The sequence below is a fragment of the Falco naumanni genome, chromosome 5 (assembly GCF_017639655.2).
Source record: "Falco naumanni isolate bFalNau1 chromosome 5, bFalNau1.pat, whole genome shotgun sequence".
Taxonomy (NCBI): domain Eukaryota; kingdom Metazoa; phylum Chordata; class Aves; order Falconiformes; family Falconidae; genus Falco; species Falco naumanni.
This window is the reverse complement of record NC_054058.1, coordinates 11,141,878-11,162,028: the sequence shown is the minus strand read 5'-3', so window position 1 is coordinate 11,162,028 and position 20,151 is coordinate 11,141,878. Positions and strand designations below refer to the sequence as shown.

General features: G+C 41.1%; 1 protein-coding gene across 3 annotated transcripts in view; it reads left to right on the top strand.

Annotated features, from left to right (window-relative positions):
* FAR2 (fatty acyl-CoA reductase 2) overlaps positions 1 to 20,151 on the top strand; it is a 149,132-nt gene that overhangs the window by 108,111 nt on the left and 20,870 nt on the right. For all 3 annotated transcript variants that reach the window (XM_040596664.1, XM_040596662.1, XM_040596663.1), the window contains exons 3-7: positions 2,896 to 3,071; positions 5,767 to 5,946; positions 11,685 to 11,862; positions 13,230 to 13,274; positions 18,760 to 18,878. In XM_040596664.1, coding sequence (XP_040452598.1) covers positions 2,896 to 3,071; positions 5,767 to 5,946; positions 11,685 to 11,862; positions 13,230 to 13,274; positions 18,760 to 18,878 — 698 coding nt within the window. The remainder of the gene's footprint in view (positions 1 to 2,895; positions 3,072 to 5,766; positions 5,947 to 11,684; positions 11,863 to 13,229; positions 13,275 to 18,759; positions 18,879 to 20,151) is intronic.

Genomic DNA, 20,151 nt, shown 5'->3' with positions numbered 1-20,151 from the left:
CTACAGCTGTTGAGTGGCATGTGGTAGTAGGCAATACCTAGCAGTTGGCACAGAAACTGAAGGGGATATTATCTGCAGTGGGAACATCAGAAGGAGATGCCATGTTGGCAGAATATAACTGTTCAGATTCGAGCAAGGCTGGCACTGCAGAAATACTACTCTCCTTTTTATATGCCATGACTGAAATGGAGAAAGGGCTGATTCATTCTTTCTCTGCCTTTGCATTATTTATGCCAAAGTAAAACAAGTATAAAATAAGTCTCATTGGGTGGAGTTTTACATTCTCTTTGCAGTAGAACAAAAAAAAAAAATTCCTAAAACCTTTCATTTTGTGTTTTGTCAGGATTTGCTCAATGTGCAATCTCTCATGAGATGATACGTATTTGGACAGCCAATCTAGCATCCTTTTGTTAGAAGACAAGCTTTTTACAGACATTAATGCTGCTGGTACCCAGTTCTGAACATAAGTTGTTGAGAATGGAGTTCCTACAGCCCAGCTGGCTCTCACCAATGTCTTTGCCCATGATAAGCTTTCTCCATCTAGAGATCTGTTCTCTGGCCTGGACTACAGCACTGAAACACACATGTAATTGGGTGCAACTCTCATGAGAGAGATTAAATGACATTATCATGTCCTAACTTCTGTTAACTTGCTCAAGTTTCAGGTGTATGATGGATGTGCAGCAGTGTGTTAAAGAAAAATACATGTTCTCAAGTGCATAGTGGGGAAGGGTAATGATTTTCTTGGCTCTTCTTTATGCCTAAGAACATTGAGGTTTATCCAGATTGATTGTCAGAGAAGCAGCCAAAAAGCCAAACAAGAAAATACTGCTATTGGTATCAATGTAATGTTTCATATGTCTTTTTCTTTTAGTACGTTTATGTCACACAATTTCCACTCATACATAAACACCGGGCAAATCAGAGACACAAAAATCTCTAGGAAAACAAGAGGCCATGATAGTAAAGAGATTTACAAACACAGTGTACACCGAAAAAACACAGAGCTACTGAGAAGCCAGCTGGCCCACCCTCCTGGCCCAAGGCAAGTTCAGCTCTTCCCTGCCTTTCCTGGCAATCCTTATCGAGATGATTCTTAAACGTGTCCAAAGGCAGTGGCCCACAGCATCCACCAGCAATCTGTCCCAGTACTTGGACATTCCTGTCAGTAGGCTACTTACCTTTGAATCATAGGATCATAGAATGGTTTAAGTTGGAAAGGACCTTAAAGATCAGCTAGTTCCAACCCCACTCCATGGGCAGGGACACCTTCCACTAGACCAGGTTGCTCCAAGTCCCATCCAACCTGGCCTTGAACACTTCCAGGGATGGGGCATCCACAGTTCCTCTGGGCAACCTGTTCCAGTGCCTTGCTACCCTCACAGTAAAGAATTTCTTCCTGATATGTAATCTAAACCTACCTTCTTTCAGTTTAAAACCATTACCCCTTGCCCTGTCACTACATGTCCTACTAAAAAGTCTGTCCCTTCTTTCTTATAAGCCCCCTTTAGGAGTGTGGCTATCCTTTGAAATCTAGATTTTACCTCTTCATATCCCACAGCCTCTCTATTGTATTTATTCTTTCCATCCTTTTTGTCACTCTGCCCCCAAAAGGGAGGAGCTTTAAGGACTTACCTGTTACTATTATTTCAATTGACATTGCTCAAATAAACTAATGCTGGCCAGCAATGCAAAACCCTTGGAACAGACGCTTCTAAAACTTAAGGCGATTTTTTCAAATCGTACCCCAGCAAACTCGCTTAAGTGTTTTGAAATTCAGGCTTCATCTTCTTTGCCTGTGAGATTTACCAAATAAAAGGTCTCCAGGTGGAACCTGCAGCAGCTGCCTGCTTTCACGGTGCAAGCAGAACTGCACCCAGACCTGCTGTACTGTTAGCAGTGACTCTGAGCTACTCACAGAGTAAAAATGGGAACGGAGGTAACTGCTGTTTTCACATAGGCACCTTTCAGGTGATGGCAGTATTGATCCCCTTGTCCTTTCAGAAGCTTTGTGCACAGTTGTCTTGCTGTCAGGGTACCTGATATTTGCATCTTAGGCAAAGCAGGGTGCCAAATGCTGGGTTTGAACAAGTCACCAGACAGAACAGTATATGGAAATGTAGGGATCTTTTTAGTGGATAGATGTACAGTCTTGCATTCTGCAGAAGGCTGGGCAGAAAATGTGTATTGGAAAGAGATGAGGATCATAATCACAGGAAAAGAAGTCTGGGAGACAGGTTGACAGGCCAACTAGCTGCACACTTGTCATCATGCAAAATTGCTGGTGGCAGTTAAGAGCTTTAGCAGCGTGGGTTATTGAGATTCCCCATCTTTCCATCCCAAAGGCAGTTCCCCACAGGATTCATCTGACATGAAGAGTGACAGCAGGCAAGGAGCAGCAAAGGAAGAGGAGGAGCCAGAATGTGCCCTGTTCCCTCCTCTCCTCAAGTCCTTTGTAGAATTACCAAGACAACCGCTTGCATCTAATGCTTCACAGGCTTTCCCACCCCATACTCTGCCCTTCTCCTCTTTAGCTGCCTCTGGTCCTACAGGCAGCCTTTGAGGTCAACTAGCAAGTGGTTGCAGGAGATGCGGGGGTACAGGAATTTCAGTGACTGTCCCAGGAAATTTGTGGTGCAACGAAGATTCATTCATCTCTTCAGTGCAGTGTGTTACCTCCTACATTTTTGTTCAGTTTCCCCTGTGAGGTTTTCCCATTGGAAGGAACAAGTGAATCAACTATTTTATCATCTCACCTGTGTCCTCCCTCCGACAGAACCTAGCGTTCTTTTTTGTGCCAATTTTATTGATTGATATAATCAGACTGGCTACTAATCAAAGTGATCTCAGCAGCCTGATTCTGTATCTGATCTCTCTCTCTGTTTGTGCTTCAAGGTCTTTGACAGGGTCCGAGAAGATTGCCCTAATTTCCATGAGAAGATTAAGCCTATTAATGCTGAACTCACTCAGCCCAAGCTGGCCATCAGTGCTGAAGATGAGGAGGAGCTTCTGACCCGGGTCAATATTGTCTTCCACTGTGCAGCAACAGTTCGCTTTGATGAACCCCTGAAGTATGTCCTGCTTTCTGTATTTGCTAAGCGTGATTCAGAACGCACGATAACCCGTAACACCCCGTTCAGTGAATCTCTCGTAGAACTGCGGTAACAAGTCCCCACTTGGGTTCCCATGCTACATGCGGTTCTGCGCTGAATGTGCAATGTAAATGCTCTGAAAATGTCATGTGCATATGCATGTCAAAAGTGAAGTATCTTGGCAGATTTCCATGGGAACAGAAGGAAGTACTGCAAGCTTGGGTTGTAGTGTAGTAAGGGAGTGAAGTATGACCTAAAACTGGAATAGGAAGAAGTGTGTTTTAGGTCAAGAGGGAGATGTTTTGGCAGGACTAGCTGGAGACAGCTTGAAGTGAAACTATGTTGTGTCTGTCTCTAAAGCTAGTGTTAATGGCCTTTCTTTGTCACTGAGTAACTGAAGAGGGAAATGAGATGTTGTTTAAGAAAATAGCTAGGAAAATAGCTTTAAAATACCCATCACTTTGTGTAATTAACCATTTGCAATAAATGCTTAGTGTCTGAAGGAGCTCCCTTGGGAGTGCCCATCTAGGCAGACTTTCTATTAAGAAAGAACAGGAGAATTAAGCCACTAAACCAAGATTAGATGTGTAGGTCTTCTGTGCAAACCAAAAAGGTCACCAAAACGAGGGGGTGATTTGGATTGCCAGGTCTTCACAGTTTTTTGAAAAACATCAAAGCTGTGAGAGTAGAAAACAGAGTTATTAATATCAGTCTCCATTTACTCATACATAGGCTAAATAGATACCCACTGTGTCCACCATAAATAATTTTTTTGCAACAATTACAGTCACCAGAAAGGAAGCAGTACTCAATTTAATCTTGAGCAATGTGTAGAACTTGGCTCAAGATAAAAGTAGTAAAGCACTGCGCTGTATTAATAGCCATAAGTGTTGTTAAATCAATACACAAATGAAGATGCTATGAAAATAGTCAGTGGCATGTAACATCAAAAGGAAACTATGTTTTTAATAAGGAGAATTAACTAGAAAGAAGTTAAAATAAAAAGTTAAAATGGTCAGCTGCTTGCAGGCAGTGTAGAAACTATTTAAAAGCTGATAGCATGCGATCTGTCAGCATCTCTCTAACAGAACAAGGAAAATCCAGTATGATTAAACCGCAAAATACAAGAAGTTGTTAAAATAAAATTATTCCTGTCTAAATAATAAAATCTATCATATGGGTAAAAGATCTAGCAAGTTAAATTTGAAAGCACAATATGGCTGCTCAAATAAGAAATTTGAGCAGCAACTTGCTAATGACACAAAAAAAATAAAAATATTTTTAAAACGTGGCAGAAGTCCAAAGCCTACTGCAGAACATGTAGATCTGATAGAAAAGGGAGGTGCAAAAGCAGTGCTGTGAAGATACTAGAAAAGCAGCAACAGAGAAACTAGATGAATTATTGGCATCAACATGCAGTACATTTAGGGAATTCTCCAGATGGAACACTTGAGGGCAGAAATCTGAGAAACTGTGTTATATTGAAATATTAGTAGATGTAGTTTTAATCTAAATAGAAAAAATAAAGACTAACAAATCACCGAATTAGATGATATTCCCCTAGAAGGCTAAAGGAACTCTGAAGTGTCAGGAGAAATATGTTCTGGGCCTGTATTCTAAGTGCAATTCTGCTCATCCCCTCTCAGAAGGTATACAATCAAACAGAAATATACACGGAAGAGTAACTTTCAGATGGAAGGGTAGCTTAAATAGAAGTATTCATCCTGCTAGGAGGGCAGGAGGAAATAGAAATATATAGAAAATGCTATTCTATAATAGCAGGAGGCTAAAAATAATAAGTACCTCTGGCTTTAGATATTGTGATCCAAGCATTAATCGTATTCTTAGCTTCTGTTTTCATTCATCTGGACTATTTACAATTTCTCTTCAACATTAGTGTAATTAATTTCTTTCATGTACACTGTATTGATAGCATTATTCATAATCTTGTATGTGTTGTTGAAAGCTTCTACTCCTGGGCTGAACAGATTGTATATTCCTTAGCCTTTCCCTTCTGTGCAGGAAAGTGTCTTTCTTCCAGTACAAAGCGTGCAACAAAGTGGAACGTCTGTTCACTGAGATCCATTGCAGATCTTCTAGCTGTGCTGGGTGCATCAAGATCAACCTTGCTAACCAGGACTCTTTGTCTCTTACTCTTATCAGTTCTCTCCTCCATTCCTTAGGAATTTAAGCTGTTGACACAGCTTTAGACACCTAATTCTGTCTTATTTCAGTATGAAACTGCTTTTCTGGGCCCAAGGACCCTTTGCTGCTTACTGAAACCGCATGTTTATCTGGTGTAGCCGTGGTCCCTTGAGGAGAAGGCTGAATGGGTACTGTAGGAACCATGCCTCAGTGGTCATGTGTGTTGGAAATATTTATTCCAGGAAGGGGTGGCAAATATGACAGATATTGAGACGTTAGTGAAATGTTGCCTCTGATCCTTTGACTTGAGTATCAAAAAATATTTGAGAGACATTCTGTGGCCAGAACAGTGAATCCAACAGCATTGCTCTGAAGGCTGGTTTAGCCCTTGCATTCCATTGAAGCTTTCTGCTCTGCAGTGATCCCTTCCCTTCCTTCCCTTTTCATTATTTGGGGTTTGGATAATGCTCAACTTTTGTATATTCTTTCCAGTGAAATGCATTTTCTTTCTTTCCCCTGCCCTCTTCAGGCATGCAGTGCAACTGAATGCCATGGGCACGCAGCGGCTCCTGGAGCTGGCCCGGCAGATGCAGAACCTGGAGGCCTTCATCCACATCTCCACCGCCTATGCAAACTGTGTGCGCAAATGCATAGATGAGGTCATCTACCCACCCCCAGCTGAACCGAAGAAGCTCTTTGATTTAGTAGAGTAAGTAGGAACCGTGGTGCCTCTTCTGATATTGGTTCTGTTCCATTCTGCAGAAGACCTCTTAGTTGTCCATGTAACGTATCCAGTGGGATTTCTGTGCGTAGTTGCTGTTACTGCTGTATGATCTTGCCCACACAAACCCATGCCAGCAAGAAATGCTGTCCATGAGAGTGAGACCAAGGGGAGAGAGAGCTTTCATTCAGAGTGGGTTTGAGGGGTACTGTCCACGGAGTGTCATCCAGTAAGTCTGTCCTTTCTGGATTTTGTCTTGAAACAAGCGTTACTGAGTCTTTATGAAAACAGAAGAAATAGACTCTGTTCTGGAGCCTTTGTATCCAGAGAGCTGCTGAAGTCATGCTTTGTAAACATTTGGTTGAGCTTTTTTCCAAATGCAAAGGTATTGGGCAATAGCATAAACCACATTTAATAACTCTGTGATTTCAGCTCCCTCTAAATTTTTTCACACACCATTTTTAAAAGGACTGTGATTTCATGAAAGTCCAGCACTAGGTTATGTGCTAGTGTATTTACTATGAGGAGTGAAGGCTGTGTCGCTGCTTCCTGTAAGACTCGGCTCTGTTGCTTGCTACCTTAGTAAGAAATGAAATTTTTCGTATATCTTATATTTGTTTCTTTATCTCTTCAGCTTCCCAACATTGTTTCCACTTATTTGAACAGTCCTGTGATATTAAACAGAAGATGAGTCAAAATCAGGCTGGTTTAGAGACTCCAGTAGGAGGAATCCAGGACTCTAAAGGAACAACAAAAAAGCTTGGTTTAACAGAATTTACTTAAGACTAATTAGAAAAAATAACAAAATCTGCTGATAAAGGCCCTTAGAAGAATTTTACCACAGCTGTAACTGTGTTTTCATTTATTTTCTAGTGGTATTTCTCTTGTGTGATATAAGCAACTGACCTGTGAACTAGTAACCCAAAGATCTGATTAAAATCTTTTCTTCTCCTTGATACAGGGTAATAAGAGATGAGATTAATTAATGTCCCCTTGGAGAACCCCTGGGTTTGTATTTCAAAAAAATATTTGTTTAAATGAATAATTTCACTGAGTGCTACTCCAGAAAGTTTAGTATAAATTTGAATTTCTCCAGTAGCCCATATTCTTGGATATGTTTACTTCCAGCTAGTAGTGATCTATCATTTATCATTTATTCAGCAAGTGGAGCATGATAAAAACATAAGAAATGCCATAGTGCATTAGAGCAGCGCACTGTCTGGCCCAGTATTTTGCCCTCAGCAGTGGCACTGGGAGATGCTGTTCTGAGTAAGTACACCAGGCTGGATACTTTTTGCAATCCGTTTCCCTTGTAGCCTCCCAGAAACCGGAACTGTTGTATTGAGGGGTGTTAGGTCCTATTCTTTTCTGATCTCTTTTTTAATCCACTACTTTGCTCAATTCTTTTTGAATTTTCTAGTACTGTGCCTCTGCGACTGCCTGTGGCAGCAGGTTCCAGAAGGTTACTAACTGCCGTGTAAAGACAAGCTTTCTTTTCCCTATTTCAAACTGTCGTGCTAGCAATTTCATAGCATGTTCCATAGTTCTAGCATTGCAGTATCTGCAGCATTTGCCCTATTCTCTGCCTCTCCGGTTCTGTAAGTTTGTATTGCATTCACCCTGGACCTTCTCTTCTGGAGACTGAAGAGTGTCAGCCTTTTTAATATCTTCTCATATGCCAACATATCTGTCTGCTTGATTTTAGTTGCCCTTCCTCCCTGCCTTTTTTTAACTCCATTTACTCCCTGAGGTGCAGGGGCCAGACAGAACTGCATGCAGTACGCAAGGTGTGGTCACTCAAAGTTTTATTTAAACAGCTTCAAATGACACCATTGGTCTTGTTCTCAGTATCTGATTATGTCCAACATTTCATTGACTTTTTTTTGTCTGCTGCTGCTCATTGACTTGGAGATTTCATAGAGCTGTCAGCCGTGCTTCCAAGAGCTCTTGCTGAGCTGCAACTGCCAGTTCTGAGTTTAGCAACCTCTAAAACCACTTTAGACTGCTTTTCCCTAAATGCATTACCACATCTTTATTTACAGTGACGCTGACCTGCCACCTTTTTGCCCACTGATTCAGTTTTACAATGTCCTTTGGAGTTCATCACTATCAATATTACATTTCACTGCCCCAAAAAGCTTACCATTGCTTGCAACTTTGACAACAATTAGGGTTGATGACTCCAATAAAAATAGACTCCAGGGAAGAACTGAATGCCAATCAGAAATGTGCAGTAGTGCCTGGCTACCCCAGAGGTTGCTACTCCAGCTGCTTTTGTATAAGACACTAGAAATTTATTTATCATAGCTTGCATGTGCAGCAGAGAGAACGTTTGAAAGAAAGGTTGAGTGACAGAGGATGGGCTTTCAGATGTGTTTATCTTGGTGGTATATTTGGTTGGTTTTTCTTACCCACATTAGAGATGGGTTTTCTTGCTTTTTTTTTTGACCAGTTATTTCAATTTGTTTTGCTGCTTGTTCTATGTCCCATACTCCAAAAATTCACCACCTCCCAGTACTGTCAATAACATAGAAATCACAGCATACCCTCAGCTAGGATGGTCTGTGTTTCTTTACTGTGGTCGCAGGTAGCATTATATTTGCTCACAGCAAAGGCAACCACTGCTTTCCCAGGCATTGAAATCAGGTGGGCCTTGTTGAAAACCACTTGTCTCCAGGGTCACTGATTTGGAAGGTGATCTGCAAATCAAAGGCAATATATGAAACAGCTGTGTGGGGCTGCAGAGCATATGAAGGAGCAAGATTGGGAAGGTCCCTGGGATGGGATGACATGATACAGGCAGAATGGGATAGTGAGAGGTAATGAAAGGCAGGGGATTACTTGGAGGAAGAGAAAAAGAAGACAAAGCAGTTGGGAGAAGATGGGAGATGCACCTTTTATTATTCACCATGTAAGCTGAAGAAGTAATATGTGGGTATCTGGGTACAGAAGGTTTCAGAGAAAGGAGATTAACAGATACCAGAATTTTACCTTCAAAAAGGGGAGGAGGGGAAAAAGCAGACAAGGAAATACAAACTCTCTTCAAAAAGGGGGAAGAAATACAGGTCATGTTTTATGTCAGCCAGCTGTGAAAGATTCATTTCACAAACATCCCTTGTTTTAAAGCGCTCTTCTGCAAGTGCATTAAGAGGCTTGATCACACAACTGGATGCAGTAACAGATGTGTTTAATGATGCTTTTGGCCATGCACTTGAAATATGCTTATGATTCTTTATCCAGTTGAAATCCCAAGCAGGACTCCCAGCTGTTTCTTTTCCTGTTCTTATCGCCCTATTATATTTCTGCTTTCCAGTATTTTGATATTTAACCTGCAAGTAAAGCCTTAGGCTTAATCTGCGTAAACCAAAAGTCACACTTCTAAGTGCTGGCAGGCCAATAGAGGAAACATATAATCTGCCACATCAAGCAAGGTTTGCCTTAATCTAAAGCTGAGGGAAATCAGCTTTGAAGGGTGTGCTGAGGTAAGGAGCACAGCACACAGTGAAGTGTGGGCTGAAGCAGAACTGGTTTTGTTATTGCAGAAAATGTAGATCAATCACCACTTACAAGAGACTGTTTTATTAATACAAAGCGATTAACAAAGGAAATTATGTTTTCCTATGGCAGAGTAATTTGGTGCATATATGTGGTGAAAGAAGAGGTTACTAATTGCGTCTCTTGTTTCTATGGGGCAGTTGCAGCAGTGAGCAAAAGCAGTAGCTTTGTGATTTGGCATTTTAAAATCTTCAAAGTAGGTCACAGAGGAGCAGGAGCGGTCTGCCTCGCTGAACTGTCAGCTCTGCGCTGCTGTGATTGTAATGCTGGTGGATCCGATCACCACATAGGATGGTACCCTTAAGATATGCAGGAGTATGGTCCTCTTGATGATCACTTAAAGTGATGCAGAGGCCTGTCTGGGAGGATGAGGGCAAGGAGAAATTGCTTCCTCTTGTACTTCTACCCCTGTCTTTGCTTTGTGAGAATGCTAACCTGTAAGCCCCTATTATTTCAACAAAAGTTAACACACAAAGAAAGAGAAGGGGAAAAATACTTGGATGCAGCTTAGTCTGAGTTCCCAGATGAACCTAGTCTTCCTCCAGGCTCTGCAGAAACAGACATCTTCTTTTGGTAGGCTGGTAATTAATTACACGACAGATTCAAACAATGGCAATTTAGCTGAGACCCTGAGGAAGCTGGGTTCAATGGCTGCCTAAATGGACTTTGTAAATTAAGTCAATATTGTGTATTGTAGAATTATGCTTGTAGCCTCTGCGTAATTCTACTTCATATTTTATGCTTAAATAATTTTTCTGCCTTATTTCTAAAGCATGGGACTAGGGTTGCAAAGGAAAGTATTTGTGCCTCTATAAGGCTTATATATATATATAAAAATCTATATACTAAAAACTGTCAGATGCCTTTTAACTCATTCTAAAACTGATTGACTGATTTTAACCCTCCTCTGCAAACTGTTTTGCAGTTTCAGTGAATCAATATTTTCTCATACAACGGTTTTCCTGAAATGCTTCCATCTGTATCTAAGGAGAGTCATCTGAAAAGCAGTGTGCCACCTGAGCCATCAGGTGTTTGCACACTTAAGTCAATATGATTAATTCTTCAGGTCTGACAGTCTCCACCTTATTCCTCTCCCCTTGACCTCCATCTGTTTCTGAAATTCAAGATACGGAGGGGTGAAGCAAGGATCCACAGGAAGCAGTATCCTTATGATGCCCCTGGGAAGAGTGCACCCGTGCAGTCTGGGCTATAAATCCATTGACTTAATTACAAATTGGATTATAGGAGTTAATCTTTGGTTCTGCGGTGTAACACCAGACTGCTGAAAGCCTGTTGGGGATTGGCAGCAGCGTGCAAGGGCTCTGGCAGTACAGCCAGTTCCTGTCCTTTAGACCCAAGTGCTGGCAGGACCGGCGAAGTCTTGGTGGTGTGCCAGGGAAAAGCCTTTGAGCCCTTGCTGCAGCGCCACAGTGGTAAGGGCCACCTTTTAGAAGGTATATGCAAAACTACTTCTGATGGATTAGATACTTGAATACCATTTAAAAAAAAAAAAAAAAACACACACATACCTCAATGAGGTCTTTTTGGTTTGTTTGGGCATTTTTTTAAGAAGCAGCACTGAGTTTCCTAATTTCTTATGTGGACAAGCCTGTGGAAAACCAGTTGGAAGGAACTTTTAACACTGTAAATAGTCCTACTAGACTAATATCTCTGTAGTACTTTGTTCTAGCATTTGAGACCTTTGTAATCCTACTCGACTCAGTAACTCAAGGTTACCAAGAATCTCCTGAAACCTATTTGGGAGTATATAGGAACTGTGTTGGCTAAGGATGAGTGCTATGTAGTGAGAGTGCTGGGCTGAAAAGCTCCATCAATCTGTAGACCATGGCTATATTTATATTACAGATTGTAGTGAAAAATAAAGCACATGAGATTGCTTTAAAATGAGATTGTGTAGACCTGAAGCTGATCTGGACATCATAGCGTGAAGCTCACCAGGTCATCCATGTTTTGCACTTTGAAGATAAAAGTAATGTTTCTCCCAAAGAGATGTTTTAAATCCAAACCAGTTGCTCCCTGCTTTGTCTTAAACGGCTTTGACTTGCTTATTCTTTGTTTCAGGTGAGGATTCCTGTCTCACTGGTCTCTTTTTGCCTCAGCCTTTTCTCTCCCTGCACGGCAGATAATGACATTCTCCTTGTTTCCTGTAGGTGGTTGGATGAATCCATCATTCAAGACATCACACCCAAGCTGCTTGGGGACTGGCCCAACACATACACCTACACCAAAGCCTTGTCAGAATACCTGATTCAGCAAGAGAAAGGAAACTTGAACATTGCTATCATCAGGCCATCCATCGTGGGAGCTAGCTGGCATGAGCCTTTCCCAGTAAGCATGAATACATAGCACATCCCTACCGAGAGCCCTTTGATACAGCTGGAGCTGCGGTACTGTCAGGCATCTCTCCCTGCTTGTAGCAGAGTCCGCTTGAGAAACAGGTACTCCAGTCCATAGGCGAGTGTGCGGAGGAGGTGGACCAGTGCTGGAGTAGGACAGGAAGCCTCTATCAGCATTTTCAGGAAAGACTCTTGGCTCCAAGTGAAAAGAACACATTAAGCAATAGTAACAAGAGCTGGGATAATAACGGTGCAAAATGCTGGACTTGGAACTGACAGTCTTACACGCAGAGGATCGTGCCAGATAGACACACAGGGGAGTTTCTGTGCTAGCTGGGGAAACACAACATCTGAGGGTCAGTTGTAGTCCTGCTGCGTTCTGGTTTGAGTCTTTGTGTGGTTTAGGCATTCTATTAATAAGGTCCTGATGAGCACCCTAGACCTCACATGGTCCGTGAAAGCATTTGATAACGTCATGTGCAGTTACCTAGTATCTCTGTGTTATGTTGGCAGTCATTGGATTCACTGGACTGACGCTCGTATGGGCCTGTTGCAGATACAAATGTCGGCCACACAGTAATTAAATGCAGCTGTACTTTTGGACTGAAATAATTCACTAAGCTAAATATACTGGTAGGAATAGTGTGCCCTAACATTGCAGCCAAATTGCAAAGGCAACATAAAGTCACCCTTGGCTTTCAAGCTCAAAGCGTGCCAAACAGGCTGAGATATAGCCAAGGCTCTGGGCCAAGCTCCCCATCTTTGAAAGACAGAGTGAACTCTGTCAGGTGTCATAACCTGCTTCAGGTCAGACAGCTCATCACTACTCTTAACTCCAGCTCCCACAAGTGGCAGTTTCCCTGATGTGAGGTAGGATGGGATTCAAAAGTGGCGTGGTTTTGGGGGTTGTTGTTTTTCCTTGCCTTAGAACTTGGCTGGAGTAACCAAATCAGTCTCAGTGACATCTGTGTGTTGTATGTCGGAGGGTATGTAACACGCTGCCTGTTTTCAGCAAGTGTGACAGCACCAAGGCACTGCAGTGTTTAAAGCCAGAGTTTATTCCTGTAGCCAAGTCATATAGGAAAGAAGTGGTTTCTAAAAACAAAATCAGATTCTGTTGTTGACGGGTAATTGCAGACAGAATGAGGTATCATACAATGTCTCCACTATTTAAAATCAATTAGGTACTTGGTACTGGTTAGCTTCCTGGCAGCTGTCCCAGATAGGCTGGCATCTGTCTTAACTGGTGTCTCATTGCTTCTTTGTCTACACCACAGCGTTATAACCCTTTCACCATTTCGAAGCCTGTGTAAGCAATATCTCATCGAAAGAAATAGTAATCATTCTTCTTTCTTGCAGGGTTGGATTGACAGCTTCAACGGGACGAGTGGAATATTTGTTGCGGTATGTCTAGTTACTATTTAAGCTCCCCTTAAAGTGGAGTCTGTTACTAAAATGGCAACTCTGAAGTTACTCTACAGCCCCTCTTAGAAATTGTATGCAAAAAAGAATCATAGTGATTTCCTGAATCTGGTAGAAAGATACCACACACTTACCATACATCCATGTGCCTGTAGGACCCAGAAGAGTGTCTGTTTATGCTGCACTCAAAAAAGGACACTGAGGGAGTATTCATGTTGCTGGTTCACTAAATGTGAATTGCAGTTTCTAAAAACTCTAAAAAACCCTAAAGTTTTGGATAAATTTGGCCAAATTGTCAAAGAAAATGCAAAAGAGGCATTCTTGAAACTAGGATAACTCATTGATGTCAAAGCTTGAATCTTCTAATAGAACTTAATTTTCTAGGCCAGATTACCATACTGTCAATAGGAGGCAGCTTCATTTATCCTTTCACATGTATTGTTTCTAAGTCCACTGCTATAGTTTGTGACCACTCCTCAATAACAAAGATTCTGGGTCTCATTTGCCATTGCTATATACAGGATTTCTGCATGTACAGAGTACACCTAAATAATGCGCGTAACCATCAATACAGACTCTGCCAGTTACATCAATAGTTCACCATATTCTTGCTTAACACTTGTGTAAATAACTATGGTGCAAAATGGTGACTAACAAACCCATAAGATAAATAATGAATAACTTGATAAAAGATTCTCTGTAATATGAAAACAATCATTACAGTTTAACAAATGAAACCAGTAAAGCTGCATACCCTTTTCTCTTGGCTTACGTTTCTTTTCTGAACTCAAATTGCTGCCTTAGGTCTGTCTGTCAATGCTTACTGCTGTATAGCTATGGGCAGATATTTTTGTTCATGTAAGATTCGTCCAACTCGATTACTTTGTAAAAACTACATTGTAATCGGTGTGATGCAGTGTATAAAAGGATTAGTAGTCTACAATCCTAGGAGAACAGAATAAAACCCAAATATCATCTTGTTAGAAAAGCTCATTTATACCTGAAGTAGAGCTTAAACAGTAACTATTACAGTTACTTCTGGAATCCACAGGACCAGTGAAAGTAGTGGGTATATCCCAGCTAATGGTTTTACCTGAAACCATAGTTAAATGTTTCAGAGAGATTCAAGAGCCCCCAAACACATCACTTGTGTTCACAACGTGTTATTAGCTTCTCTTCATGTCACAGTTTCTTTAAAATAATTATCAACCTCTTACTCATTGCTGACTGCTTATAAAGCTTGTACCGCCTCTCTGCTCTACTCCCTGCATCTTGTGCTGTTTTCTGTGTTCTTTCATGATGTCTTGTCATCATCACGATAAAGAAAGTTTTTGCAGTTCCTTAATTTTGCAGATCCACTCCTTAGATTTTCATGTGACAGGTTCTAATTTTTGTAGTGGTATCTCTGATTTTTGATATTTTTTTTTATTACTTTTGAGCACTAAAGATGTCCATCACAAAAATTTGTCTAGAATTGATTTGCAAGGAAGATGTTATACAAAAAAGTTTCATCACATTGCTTTTCATTCGCCAGAAGTGAATTACCTAAGTAACAATTACAGCAGCTTGCTGTCTGTCATACGTGTATCATATGCAAGTATGTTATGAAACACAGGCCAAATTCATATGCTTTCAGCCATATAAAAACAAGCCAATTAAATCTTTAATTTTTTAAAAAGAATTTCCCCCCCCTCCTTTTTTCTTTTCTTTTAGTCTGCCAACAAGTATATAACACTAATGGTTAAGTATTGGGAAATTTTGCCCCCTTATCAGTCTTTTTTCAATAGTGTTCACCTCAGGAACTTACACTAGAGCTTGCATGTTTTATACAGTTATCCTTTGCCACTCATACCAGTAACTAATATTTTCTACTTTTCAAAGCAAAAAATTTCTAACCTTACCAAATGCAACAGCAAACCTAACGGCCGTTTCACGAAGGCCAGGTTTCACATGCAGATGCCAGGTTGTGTCTTTATTTCCAGATTAACTCTGTGGAAAGGAAAGATTTTGAAATTCTAGGATCACTGTAGTGAATAACTACCCTTTTGAGTAAAAGCTTTGACTTGCACTGGAATAGTTTTGAAATAGAGGTAGTATTTTTGGTTCAGGTTTGAAGCTCTGAGGTTCTTCAATATAGGAAATAGAGACAAGGAAATTTGTGTCACCTGCACTGAGCTCTCCAGTGATGAAACACGACAATTTGATATGTAACTATATCAAGACTTAACCAAAAAAAAGACAAAAAGCAATGACAATAGGTGCAGGGTGTAGAGACTTTGTAGAGTCTGTGTCCAGTAGCTCTCTGTCCCTGCAGGCAGCAGTGCTGGCTGGCACCAGTCAGGAGCAGAGACCCTGTGGTGTGGAGACGTGAGGGGGGAATTGCCAGTGCTGACACAGCATTTGTCTTGAACTGTCTCTGGATGCTACTGAGCTTGATTGGACTGATGCTAGGTTTTTGGAAGTGAAAAGTATTTATTGTTACAGAGCTTAAGAGATGCTCAGTCATCTGAGGGGAAAAAAAAAAAAAAACCAAAAACAACACATGGTTTGAATTAATGTATTGGTATATGGTGAATCAGTAATTCCTGTTTGGCAGTTTGAAAATTAGCCCTTGAAATCCAGGTTATAAATTAGTTTGATTACCTGGAAGTTGTGTGATTACAGCCAGCTCTCATGGCCAGCTGTTATTTCAAACTGTATTTATTAGTCAAGTAGCTTTATTTGCCTTAATTAAGGATGGAAAAAGTGAAAGGGAAGTGTTTTGGTGGTTTGGTTGTGGTTTTTTTTTTAATAGTGTCCCCCCCAATACCGAAGTACTCACTTTCAACTTCTACCCAAAGATCATCCTATATGGGGAACAACCTCCAGATTCAGATTTGGTTCAGATGATCTTTGGAATCATCAGGGGAGAATCCAAACTCCAAACCTTGCAAAGACTTTTTTTTTTTTTTTTTTTTTTTTTTCTCAGCCACCACTACAATATTTGACTGATCATTTCATTCCATAAATAGATATATTTCCTTTAAATATTCATGTCGTATGGGAGTTCAGGTTGTTCTTGATTATATAATTATTTCGCCTACAGTTGCTCCAGCTGCTGTAGGGAGAAACTTTGTTGATTTAAGAACAAAATTAAATTAATTACATTTTCACTGGACTGTAATTGACGCATTTTGTCTCGCTGCTCCATATGATATGTAAAGACCTTCCTCCCTGCAAGGCAGGGAAGCTGTAGGGCAGAACCGTGGTGTAATTCATGTTCTGGACAGTGGCTGACATCAAAGTGCCTCATCTGGGAGTCTGTCCAGAAATGTCAGACTCAGACTGGGAAATGATTTTGGAGGCTTCAGCTACAATAGCTTCTATTTCACTCAAGAGAAAAAAGTCGGCAATCATAAATAGAAATATTTACCCGGTAATTAAGTACCAAACCATTTCCAATGTAAAAAAGTAACTTAAAACACTTAAACCTGAAGTCTTTACTAAAATACACAATATATTAAATCTCTAATTCATTCATGTGTACACAAACATCGCATGCTTCTCTGAATACAGGCAAGTTTGCAGCACATCCATCAGATTTAATAGTTTTGAAGACCTCAAAAATGTCTTTTGTGTACCTGTGAACACGTGATAGTTTATCACGCAGTGGTGTCTAGTGGGCATGTGTACACAGCAGTGGAAAACTCATGGCTGAGCTTGATTACCACCTTTGATTCTACTTTCTTTTTTTTCTCTTTAAAAAACCACCAGTCAGGACAACAACAGAAAAATCATAGTGTTGTTGCAAGTTAAGGTTTTAATGTCTTAGCGTAACTGTGGTTGGGCTTAGGACAGCAGAAGTTAAGTGCATGCCATAGGTGTGAGGAGGATGGAGTTGTGTGGGGAAGCTTACACGGCTGCCTGTGTCTCCGTCTATGATCCTTCTGCCAGCTGCACCAAGGATGAGATGTGACTGCTCACGAGTCTTAGCTCGTGAAAATTAAATCGGTCGTAAGTGGTATTGCCTTACTTGCAAGCTATGAAGTGTAACAAAACCGTCTGATTATAAGAAGGGGAAAAGAGGGGGAGAGAGACAGAACGACAAACCCCAGATAAACACCTCCCAAACAGGGGGATGAAGTGTCCCTTAAAATCCCCCAGTGATGGTGTAGACAGTGGTGTGTACTTTACAAGTTGATATCAAGTCTGAAATGCTTTTTCCATCACATCTTTCTTCTCCCCAGACTTCAGGCAAGGGTTTTTCCACAACTAGGCATTTCTTGTCCAGTTGCTGTAGTAAAACTTTGTCTTTAACTGATGGAGAGCTATTTTATCATGAAATGGGAGTCTCGGGTTGGAAGAAAATAAATGCTATAACATTTCCTTTGCCCTAACTTTTAAATATTTGTGGATCTGTAGAGCATATTCTTTGCCCCGTCACTGAGTCCTTCCCTCTGGCTTTGCATGGATCTAAATTATAAGAGTGTTTTTCCTTGCTTCACTAGTGCTTGTATCCTCCTAGCTTTTCCACTGGGTCCTCAGCATCATTGCATTTTATTTCTCACGTGTTAGGTAACTTGATTGCAACCTTGACTCTGCCATTGGAGGTTTCTTATTTGCTCCCTTCAGCCCTCATACCTGACACTAGGTGAAGTTCCTTCACCCTGTTTCACTTCTACATTTCTGTATTATTGAATTGTCCTCCCTGATTTAGTCTGCCATGTTTTTGCCATCTGTTGCCATGTCTCTGCTGTGGAATCTCCAAAGATTAATTGGTCATCAAGGAAAACCCTTGATAAGCATTCAGGTTAAATATATATATTTTGGGAAGCCTGATCCCCTGACAGATTTGGTACTTCCAACCAAAGCAAAATGAAAATCTTCTATTCTTTGTTGTTGTCTACCTCTTCTCTTTGGTTGTCAGTACTCTGTATTTTCACTCATTAATCTCCTGATTGTCATTGGGTTGCAATCTCTTCAAGGCAGGGGCCGTGTCTCAACTGTATCTTTGTGCTTAACAGACACAGCTTTGTAAAAGAGGAGAGTGTGAATACATCCAAAGGAAATGGAGTAAACTTTTCAAAAAGCTTATTGGTATCATTTCCAAAGTGACTGCTGTCTTTGAGGGACACTCAGACCTCTGTCTGCCTGTGTCACTTATGAAAATGTAACTTCAGGTATCACTGGGAATTTTACTTTAGTAAATTCAAATACATTTTTTCCTAAGGTATTTTTTTTCATATTGAGTTAAATAAGTCACAGCTTTTCTTGTACACAGCACAGATGTTATCATGTTTTAGACATCCTCTGAAAACGCAGAACAGTGGGATCTGCCTGAGATCCATCTTTGTTTTCACAGAACCCAAATAATCTTCTGCAGCCGGTGCCAAGCTGAAAACTGCTAATGTGATGGTCTGTCCTCAGTCCAAGACGATCAAATCTCACTATGGCCTTACGTTAGTGACCGTTTTCCTTTGTCCCACAGGCAGGCAAAGGGATTCTGCGGACTGTCATCGCCAACAACGAAGCGGTGGCCGATATGATTCCAGTAGACGTCGCCATCAACCTCACCCTTGCAGCCGGGTGGTACACTGCCGTGCACAGGTGGGCAGCTGCTCCTGTTTTGCGGGGCTTGGGCATTTCCTGCCTGCACCAGGACTTGAAAGGGAACCAGAAGCTAATGGAAAACCTGTGCAAGAGCCTGGCCGATCTGTTTTCTGGTTCAGGTTTCCTCCTCCATGTCGGCAAGGGCTAAGAGCACAGCAGAAGCAATAAAGGCAGGGGTTTAGAGTTAGGAAATCTCCAAAGCTGCAGGTGAGATCTGTTTCTCAGTACAACATAGGCTCAGCTGACAAGTCTGTCTCTCAGAAGTGACTTTTCTGAAGGACAAGAGCTTTACTGTGGCTTTGCAGCAGCTACTTTTCAGGCCTCCTTTCTCAGGCAGCTGCATTAAGTCATTTTTCCAGTGTCTTCCAGGGTTTTCTTGGTGAAAATGCTCTGCCTGTTTTCCTTGGAAAATGCTGCACAATATAAATATATTATGGGCTCATATGATGGGGAGAGGATCTAAAACCTATTCTTTGCATTGTGGAGAAGGGTATGTATAAGTGACATTAAGGATTTAAGACCTTTCCCTGTGAACCTCTAGCTCTGATCTTTAATCGTTAGGTGGGAAGCGGTAGAGTGTAATCCACATGAATTATTCTGGAGGTGTATGTCATTCTGAGAAATCAATACCAGGCAAATAAAAGGCAGAAATATTTTACATGGAAAAGATAGAATAAGCCCTCTGAGCTGAGAGTAGGGAAGAGCTGTGTACAGTACCCTAAATACAGGGATTCTTAAAAGGCAGCTCGCCAGCTCTTCAGATTTATTTTTCTCATCTTTTTTTCCCCCTCCATCAGCATCAGACACAGCAGCACAGGCTGGGAAAAATAGATACAGCTTCCCCTTACCCACATACCTCTGAGAGCCTCCAGATGAAGAGGGCTATGGCCTGTCCATAAAGCTGGAAAAGGAGAAGAGCACATGTTGATGAGCAGTATATCAGCCCACAGGTAGAATTCCCAGCTCTGGCCGCGGTGGGAGAAGGGCCATGTTTTCTAACTTTTCATTGGCAAAAGATACATAGCTTTAGTCTGGTTCCCACACAAATAATTATTAGGCTAAAGGAGCAACCGAGGAACTTGATTTAAAGCTTTGTCTAGCTGGGCACAACCCCAAGATCAGCAATCTGTATACAAAAACCAAGAGCCTGAGCCTTCTGTAAATTTGATTTCTCTGAGAGAATTTTGGATTTAGGTGCTGTCCTGAAGAACATCATGTGTGGTTTATGATTTTTTTTTTTCCAAATCATCTAATAAGAAAGTCAGTGTCC